The sequence below is a fragment of the Myxocyprinus asiaticus genome, chromosome 24, assembly GCF_019703515.2.
Source record: "Myxocyprinus asiaticus isolate MX2 ecotype Aquarium Trade chromosome 24, UBuf_Myxa_2, whole genome shotgun sequence".
NCBI classification, from domain to species: domain Eukaryota; kingdom Metazoa; phylum Chordata; class Actinopteri; order Cypriniformes; family Catostomidae; genus Myxocyprinus; species Myxocyprinus asiaticus.
Window position 1 is genome coordinate 19180454 of NC_059367.1, and position 10202 is coordinate 19190655.

Genomic DNA, 10202 nt, shown 5'->3' on the forward strand with positions numbered 1-10202 from the left:
GTGAATAGTAACTGAGACTAACATTCTGCCGAATATCTGCTTTTGTGTTCCACAGAAGAGAGAATGTCATACAGGGTTGAGAGTGACTGAATGAAGACTTTTGGGTGAACTATCCCTTTAAGCTGCACTCTGCCTTTAATATTTAACTTTTAATCATGATTTTTTTTGTCATGCAAATGAGTCATGTAAATCAGATGAACCTAAGGTTTGTTTAAGGTCTAGTCTTTTATATGTGTGTGTGCTTTCCCTTGAGAATGATGATGGTGGTCAAAGGTCATTGGTGAATAAGTGGACAACATTCCTCAAAGCACGCCTAGTCTGTTCTGTGATTGGTGCAGATGGTGTTGAAACTTACTTTGATGAACTGAGTAAGGCATTAGTTTTTGTCTCTTCCGTGATCACAGCTTTTCCATAATCAGCCCTCTGCCTGTGTGACAGCTGTATGTTTGTTTTGTAGGAGATGTTTTCATACAGAGGACCCATGATGAGCGCAACCCCATTGTGTATGCGGTGTTCTCCACAGCTGGGTGAGACAATCTCTGAACTCCTTCACACACTTCATTACCTAAATCATTCAGGAATTCTGTGGTCTGTACATATTCTTTATTATATATATATATATATATATATATATATATATATATATATATATAAGGAATAGTTCACTCAAAAATGATAATTCTGAAATAATTTACTCGCCCTCATGTCATTTCAATCCTATATGGGGTTTTTTTCTTCCATGGAGCACAAATGGAAATTTTTAGCAAAAAGTCCAAGCTGTTCTTTTCCAATAAATAGCAACTTACATTCGTTCTGTTCTTTTCACAAAGCTATCATATGGCTTAAGTTTAGAACTGGGAGTCATATTGACTGCTTTTATGGTCCTTTTTGGAGCTTGAAAGCAGTGTTGGGTGTAACACAAGTACAAAGTAATTAATACTGTAATCAAATTACTTTAGTCAAAAGTAGTGTCAGGGATTACATTTTAAATTCTTGTAATCAGACTTTTAATAAAGGTTAAAATTACATTACTTGGGTAAAGCATTTCTAGAAATAGTATTATTTATGTAGAATACATTATAAAAATTTGTGTTCCACTGAAGAAATTCATACCGCTTTGGAAAGAAATAAGCATGAGTAAATGATGATTTTGGACAAACTATTCCTTTTAATTTGCAAATCATCAGTTCAGTCTTTGTAATTCAGATGTTAGTGTTTATAATGATTTAATGTTGTTAAATCTGTTTTTTATAATGCCAGTGTTCTCTGTGTTACTCGTTCTCTTTCTCTCTCTCCAGCTCTGTGTTTAAAGGCTCTGCTGTGTGTGTATATTCTATGGCTGATATCAGAAATGTTTTCAATGGGCCCTTCTCTCACAAACATGGTCACAACTACCAGTGGACACCCTACACTGGCAAAATCCCCTACCCTCGACCGGGGACTGTGAGTATCAGTTATAAAAAATAACTTTTGTATGTGTTAAATTTTATTGTTGAATCATTGTTGATATCTCAATTTTAATCGCATTCCTAACAGGCTGTAAAAATCACATACTTTTTTTTTCTTTTCTTTTTTCTCAGTGTCCTGGAGGAACCTTCACCCCTGATCTCCACACCACTAAGGCCTTTTCTGATGAGGCTGTAAACTTCGTGCGTGCCCATCCACTGATGTATCAACCCATTTACCCAATACACAAGCGCCCCCTGGTGGTCAGGACAGGTGTTGATTACCGTTTTACCACCATTGCTGTTGACCTGGTGGATGCAGTGGATGGGAGATATGAAGTGCTCTTCCTGGGCACAGGTTAGAAATTTTAGATCATGTCAAACGCTTCCGGTTAAAGTAAATACAGGGCGATGTCTAGGTTTCTGTTGCATATGTAGGTGCATTGTGACTCATTTGTCACTAATTACAAAAACATGGCCAATTATTTATGGGACACCCCTTATTCTAGATCGTGGAACAGTCCAGAAGGTGATTGTCTTACCAAAAGACATCAGCACAACAGAAGAGCTAATTTTGGAGGAGGTTGAAGTTTTCAAGGTAAATTTACCAGTGACCTTTTTTCCTGTTAAATAAACTAATATTGTAAACATGATGATATGTATGTTTTTGAATAGTGTAATAAAAGAATCTCTAATTCTCTCTCTAATGTTGCTCAGACGCCAGCACCTGTGAAAACTCTGAAGATGTCTTCTAAAAGGGTAAGTTACCTAAATGTGGAAATGCTATTACAGATACCCTGCAAAAACAATAATTGTCTTACTAAGTATTTTTGTCTTATTGTCCAGTAAAAATATCTAAACATCCTTAAAACAATATAAAATTACTTGAGAAGCAAAAGTATATATTTTAATATTTTGAGTCTTGTTTTCAGAGAAATCTAACAAAATCTAGTGAGGTTTATGCTTAATACAATAAAACATATTTGCCAATGGGGTAAGAAAAAAAAAATCTGTTTGAATTAAGTTTATTTTTCTTAACTTATTGGCAAATATTTGTTTCTTATTTTAAGCATAAAGCTCACTGAATTTTGTTAGATTTCACTGAAAAAAAAAAAAAAGAGACTTAGGCCCAATACCTTACATCATTTTGCTTCTCAAGTAAATTTATGTTGAAAATGTAAGTATTTTTAGGTATTTTTAATAGAAAATAAAAAAAGATAGAAAGACTCGGTAAGAAAATTATTTTTTGCAGTGTACATCCAGTAATATTATAACACTTTCTTCTTCTTTTAGATGTATTTGTCTTGTTGGCTAAATTAATGCAGTTCATTGTTCAAAAAGACAATTAATAATTAATGACTATGATGACTGAACAAATACAGTGTGTTGTCTATAAACATTATGTCTATCTCTTTTGATTTTACAGCAACAGTTATACGTGTCATCAGAAAGGGGTCTTACCCAGGTGTCCCTGCACAGGTGTGCTGTTTATGGCAAGGCCTGTTCAGACTGCTGCCTGGCCAGAGACCCCTATTGTGCTTGGGATGGAGAAACCTGCTCTGCTTTCACCCCGGCTACCAAGAGGTCAAAGTACATTTATTTACCTACTGTAGAGCAGATGGGTGGTCTGTGGCCCTAAATGTGTGCAAAAGGATACATAGACTAAGTGGCACTTCCCCCCCACCCTCCCCCTCCATGCTCCTCACATTGTTAATAATTACACAATGACCTCACCTATCTGTGCAGACCGTATACTGTTATTATAATCTATTTATTGTAATGTGTTGGATGTTGTTAGTACAGTATTTATTGCCCCTGCCTACTAGACATTATGTTCAGTGTGTTTCACATGTTAAATGTTCTTCACCGTGTTTTTCTGAATACATTTCATAATGTTCCTGCTCCTGCCACACTGAAGAAAAATACTTTTAACCTTTTATTGTAAATGATGCAGCATCCAAAGAAGAATTTGCCTGTAGAGTTATTCAGTTATTTTCTCTCTGGCAGCTTCAAAGTTGGGTGTATATTTGAAATGCTGGATATATGCAATGTTTCGTATTTCATCTCCACGAAACTACTTGTGCCGTATTGTAATCTACCACTGCAGGATGCATAAAGACAAACATTTTCTTCTTTTTATTCTTGTCATCTTAAGCATACAAGACATGTTATAGGATAAGATATAAAATAAGATTTTAATCCCAAATCAAATTAAAGAAGAAATAAGATGTTCTTGAAACAGAATCAAGTGAATAAAAAATATATAATAGTCATCCATGCCAAACAAATTCACTTCAAATATTCAGCAACCTCTCATATTCTTTAGAAGACTGAAATCTCAAAAGCTCAAAAGTAATTAATACGCTATACTGTACTATTAACGTAAAAAAAAGTTTTAAGGAAATCCAGTAATTATTGCACTCTCTCACTTTTTATCTATGCATAACGCTACATACTGTACACGCTGAATAAAATGTTTGCATTAAAAACATCCAGTATACACGGCTCAGAACGTTTTAAATCCATTAAAACATTGATTTAATCCACTACGTAAGGGGCCGTTCATCTCAAATGTATTTTTGCATCTGTCTGTGCTGTTTTTCAATTGTTTTTCTATGTAAACATGCGCTTGACGTATTTGTCTCACTGTTTTTTCAACGTCTCGGGCAGGAGCGCTGAGATTTTTAGACAACGTGTCAAGTTAAAAAGAACTTTAACTTCTAAAAGCCTGTCTCAAGACACCCGTGTTCTGTTTTGTTAGGTGGCACAAGAATGCGTTCGGTTGTCCAGTGAATTATACATCAGTTGTCAAGCATGTACACGGGACGTTAATGAGACAGCTGTTTTAATAATGACAAACACAGATCTTATTTTACTCATGAATCGAAAACTACTAATCTAAAAAGCCATTAGAAATTCCTGAGGGAATTCATGGCAAATTCGCCTACAAATTGACATCATGACTGAAAAGCTTTATTGGCCTTCAATAAATCTTTATAAACTCTGGTGTTTGTAGTTAGTCTTGAAACAAAATCAAACAAGAGATACCTCAATATATTTTTTTTTACGTGTCTGGTTCATGGTTGTTCTTCTAAACCTTCTAAAAACTTTTGTGACTGAATCTTTAGGAGAAGCAGGAGGCAGGATATCAAACATGGAGATCCCTTACGCCAATGCAGAGGCTTCAATGCTAAAGGTTTTTATACAGGCTCTTATACTGTACGTTGTTGAATAATTTCTCAGTGTGCTGGATATTTTCTGAAACTTGAAAATGGCCCCTCTCTGACCCTCTCAGTAGAGAAGCGTCTGAGGGAGACAGTGCAGTTTGGGGTCGAGGGGAGCAGCACATTTCTGGAGTGCCAGCCGAGGTCTCCTCAGGCCTCCGTCAAATGGCTCTGCCAAAAGGACGGCAAGCGGAAAGCAGTAAGATGGCAGTTTTTGGTGTTCCACTAGCAATAAATTGCCATTTTAATTTTTTTAAAGGGAGCTCTCCCACTGTTAAAAATACTGTAGTTTGTAACTATATTCTGGTACAATTAGATTAAAATTCCTTCATGATTTACTCACTCTCACATTGTTCCAAAACAGTATGACTTTCTTTATTCCATGGAACACAAAAGGAGATTTTAGGAAGAACTTTATTCTTAGTCACAATTCACTTTTATTATATGGAAAAAAGATGCAATGAAAGTGATTGGTGACTGAGACTAAAGGTCTGTTTACACCAAATCCCTGACGATTTTGCGAGACGAACTTATGACGGAATATCTATTCACAACGAGTATTTAAAAAAAATTAATGAAAAACTATTTAACCCCTGTACAGTAGGTGTGAAACACTGTTTCACTGTCTTTATTTAAATTATTACAATACTTTGTTATATTATCCTTGCAATAAAAATAGCAGTGTGGTTCTGCAATTCATGCAATATTGAATGTAAAAGTCTTTTTATTGGATATTTTACTACGAGCTTAATGCCAACAAATTGCCAATCCCTACTGCTGTTTTTAATGCCATGAGAATATAGCAGGCACAGTGATATACATATTAAATAATGCACATTAAGACAAAACACCATTAGCAGACTTTCAAAAACAGACCAGGTTTTTGATTGCGGTACAAAGGATTCAAGTATTTAATTTTTGAGGGTATGTATCAGCTGCACATTCAATGCCGTTGTTTGGGAGTTGATTAGCGCCACCAATGCGCTGGATTGAGCAGATGCAGTACCTCTGGAAAAATGACAAAAAAATCTTATCTCATTGGTCTGTCAGTTTTCATCACAGTCTGAAGAAAAAATATCGGACCACTCTCAGTAAAAAAAAAACTTCTGCTTGTCGATGGATGATTTGTTGGACCCGATGTGAATACTGCCATCGGAATCCATTTTTCTCGTTCAAAATCTCGTTAGGAACGAACAATCGCACCGAAAAAACGGACTTGGTGTGAACAGGCCTTAAGATTCTGCACAACATCTCCTTTTGTGTTCCATGGAAGAAATAAATAAAATGGGTATGGAACAACGTAAGGGGTAGTAAATGATGACAGAATTTAAAATTTTCGGGGAGCTATCCATTAAATAAAGACATTTATTTAAAGATTACTAATGCATTTTGAAAAAATGGAGATTACTAGCAGGATTATAATTTTTGATGTATAGGTTTGTACACAATGAATGTACTGTCACCATTGGTGGCATGCTCTAAACGCTGCTTTCTTTGCATGGACTAATCTAACATAGAAACCCTAGACAATACTGGTACCATTGTTCTGCTGGCATACAGAAGACAACTATGTAAAAGTCCTCTAGTTGATACGAATTCCTGTATAACAATATAACAATTCCTTTTCATTCTCAGCTCAATCGCGATCAAGAAGTCTTGAAGACGGGTCAAGGCATCCTGCTGAAATCACTCACCCAATCAGATGCCGGGCTTTACCATTGCCTGGCAACCGAAAACAACTTCAAACACACCGTGGCCCGCATCTCTCTACGGATCCTGGACCGGGAGATCGTTGATGCACTGACTGAGCCAGACATCCCCGTAGAACCCGAGCATTATCGCCATCATTCGCATCATCACCCTCCACCCCCGCCCCCTCCTCCCCAGACACCCCCACCCCCTCTGCAGCTCCATCCACAGCCAGAGGTGCTCCTAATCAACCAGTACTGCCAGACCTACAGGCAGCAGATGCAAAGCCAAGCCCACAAACCCAAACGCAACAACCGCAGACACACAGGCGAACAGGAAGAGGAGGAACCACAGGAGCAGTGAAAGGAACAGCATCTGGGCACTGTTCGTCAAATGGCTGTCAATCTTTGGATCTTCTCTATGAACAATATGTCCCATAACTATGTACTGTCATCTTTTAGTTAACAGATTGATTCATTAGATTGATTCAGTTGATTCTTTAGATTTATCAGACTGTGTCTGAACCCAATTTTGGTTTTCATTTTGAGGTCCACTGCCCACCAAATGCAGTAACTATCTGAGGTTCAAAGTAATTTCTTTGTCCAACTTTATACACACATAGTAATGCAGTGCTTTGATGTGTACATGAATCTGAGCATATTTGAGCCGAGTCCGTCTGTCACAGGACAGATTATAGCGTAAGAGGCCTGATTTCGGTCATAACTCGTTCGTACATTTTGACCAAATTTGTAGTTACTGCGTTTTGCCTTTGTATGGTAGTGCAGTTTGATGTTCTGTGCTCTGCTCCCCCAACCAATTTCATTCTGGCTGTGATATGCTCATATCCCCAATTACATTTGTCATTTTCTATGGTGAGGTTTAAACAAAGTGCTTTAACATTTTTAACTGTACTCAATAAATTCCTACACAATGTCCAGCCAAACCAGCAAAACTACTGCCATATTATGTAAAATATAAGCTATTCCCTCTAAATGTTTAGTGCATGGATGACTACAGTGTAAATACTACCAGAAGTTTTAAAAACAGTTTTTCTATAGAGGCATCAAAGCTGCAAAAAGTATTTAGGGATGTATTTAGAGATCACTGATTCAATCGGAAGTCTTTAAATCCCTCGACCATGAAATATTGCAATGGAAGGAATGTACTGGAGCATTTGAACACAGTTCCCTGAGGATGCTTGGGTGTACTTAGTTGCAAGACTATAATTATGATTCAATATATCTTGACATCATTTTTAGCATTGAAGTTTTTACTCTTCTTAGCATTTACATTTTTATAGTTTTCTAAAGTCCTTTTAAGAAAAGATCAATGATTTTAGTATTGATCCATGAAAGAAATTGAAAGCCTGAAAACTGAAAAGCATCTTTCACGAACAGTATGACATTTTCATTATAAACTGAACTGGATGATTCTGCTTGGTTAACCATGTTGGCGCATGAGTTTCAGTTAAATGATTATTCTGGGTTCAATACAAGTTAAGCTCATTCGACAGCATTTGTGGCATAATGTTGATTACCGCAAAAATTTATTTTGACTCGTCCATCCTTTTCTTTACATAAAGCAAAAATCTGGGTTACAGTGAGGCACTAACAATGGAAGTGAATGGTGCCAAGCCGTAAACATTAAAATACTCACTGTTTCAAAAGTATAGACACAAGACATAAACAATATGTGTGGTAACATGATTTTACAACTTTGTTGCCATGATGATGTAATGTCAACAAACCCTAAAACTACTGTAAAATAATAAGTTTTAACATGTATTAATGTAAGTGCTTTTATAAAATTATAAGCTTCATTTTCTGGCTTTAAACCCTCCAAAAATTGGCTCCATTCACTTCCATTGTAGGTGCCTCACTGTAACCTTGATTTTGGGTTTTTTTTTAAAGAAAAGGAGGGACGAGTCGAAATTACTTTTAGTGGTAATCAGCATTTTGCCACAAATCCTGTCGATTGAGCTTAACTTGTATTGAACCCGGAATATTCATTTTAAGCAGTTTTGTCTACCCTCAACAGTGAAGCTGTAAAATACTAACTGGTCATTTAAAAGAATCCGGTGAATAGATAAAGAAACAAAAAAAAATATATTTTTAACAATTTTTTTATTTGCAATGAAAAAGATTTTTGAAATCGATTTGTATAATACTAAAATATATAATATTTTTCCTTCATTTGTGATGAAACTAAAAAAGAAAGTAGCTCTAATTTTAGTAGTAGTACCTGGACAGGTAAATGTTTTATTTGGATAAGATTGTGGACCAAAATGAAAGTCATGGCAACAAGGATTTGCAAAAAGAAAAAGGTTTTATATACAAAATAGGAATTAACGATCAGAACTATCTCTGTTCTGATTAATAAAATCTGACTTTCTACTTCATTAACTGTAGTGTAAAGCCTCTGCAACAACAACAAAACAAAATGTGCATTATTGAATGAGAAAGCAAACAAAATACCAGCTAGTTGTTCCTCTTCTTTTTTGTCATTCTTTGTTCCCAAACAACTATGTATAAGCAAATTGCCCTTTCCTGATCTGGACTGTTGTATATATGTACGGGACAGGGATTGAGTTTATATCTTTGACTCTGATGAAAGTCGGACCACTAAAAACATTCTCACTGAGCATTACTACAAACCATAATCAGCTTGTCTTGTATTCCACAATTTGTCAATGGTGATACTATATGTGGTCATATTTTGTGCTTGTGTATAAACACAGTATCTGCTTTGTGTTGTGTGACAATGACACATGTACATAGAAAATGTATGTATATGTACTAAACTTTTCTCTATCCTCATCTCTCTCGTGACCCTCTCTCTTTTTCACCCGCACCATACAACATATTTATTGTGAGAGTGTACATATTCATGTGAGTTGTGCTCTTTGGTGGTGGGACAGGGCTGGTGTTGGTGGAAACTGTCATTGTATGTATTGTTTATTAACAGGACCAGGATACATGGAGAAATGCTCTGGAGAAAGAGGTAGATGTTTTTGAAATCATTTAGTTAGGATAAGTCAGAATACTTTGTTTATTACATACTGTAAAAAAACATTTATGCATATAAATTAATCTTGGAATTCACAAGATTGAATTTATACACAGAGAAAGCTGTGTACCACGTTTCATTTATCAGGTGGCATTGCATAAAAAGAATAATTGTTATAATTGTTCTGAAAATGGGCATAAAACCTAATTAACAGTTGCAGAGAGTGTTTTAAGCCAGAAATGTCTACCTCTTCTAGCACTTTCCATGGATTATCACTTGCACCAAGCTAAAGGACCAGTGCAAGGAAATGTGTTGTACAATTTTCTTGAGAACATACTGTAGTGTATACTTAGCCCACTAATGTCAGCATATGAAAGGATAAGAGAATGTGTCTCTTCAGTTGATGTTTGAGGCATATTTATAATGACTATGTGTAAAGAAACAGTTGGTGGTTTTATCCCCAGACATGTTATCTGGTAATGAAGGGTGGTGATCATATACTAAAGTCCAAACTACAGTTCTTTCCTCTTCACAGAGATGTTTTTGTGCAAAATGGCCCACTGTCTGTCTCTGAGGAAATGTAACACCACATAGACTTTCTTTGTCCTCTTGTATCTTTCTCTGGTGTTGGTTATTGAACTAAACAGAAGCTTCCTAAATATGTTCTGTATGTATTGACAGATTTTTGTGTAGGTTTATGTTAATGTGATTGTTTGTGATAAATATGATTTTATTATCATGGTATTTCGGGGTTTGGGTGCTAGTTGTTTTTTAAAGCAATAACAATAAACTGCTGTTTTTGTTTTTAATTCAGCTATTTTTTGTTATTTTAACTGTT

At 35.8% G+C, this 10202-nt stretch overlaps 1 protein-coding gene across 2 annotated transcripts in view; it reads left to right on the forward strand.

The window, feature by feature from the left end:
- The window catches only part of LOC127415432 (semaphorin-3F-like), a 59766-nt gene extending 49593 nt beyond the window's left edge, over positions 1–10173 (forward strand). Inside the window, exons 9-18 of one of the 2 annotated variants that reach the window (XM_051654152.1) lie at positions 254–368; positions 458–527; positions 1299–1443; positions 1581–1803; positions 1955–2043; positions 2163–2204; positions 2872–3029; positions 4574–4641; positions 4741–4868; positions 6305–10173. In XM_051654152.1, the coding sequence (XP_051510112.1) occupies positions 254–368; positions 458–527; positions 1299–1443; positions 1581–1803; positions 1955–2043; positions 2163–2204; positions 2872–3029; positions 4574–4641; positions 4741–4868; positions 6305–6721 (1455 nt within the window). In that variant the 3' untranslated portion in view covers positions 6722–10173. The remainder of the gene's footprint in view (positions 1–253; positions 369–457; positions 528–1298; positions 1444–1580; positions 1804–1954; positions 2044–2162; positions 2205–2871; positions 3030–4573; positions 4642–4740; positions 4869–6304) is intronic. The other variant, XM_051654153.1, reaches the window with a different exon arrangement.
- Positions 10174–10202: the final 29 nt, after the last annotated feature.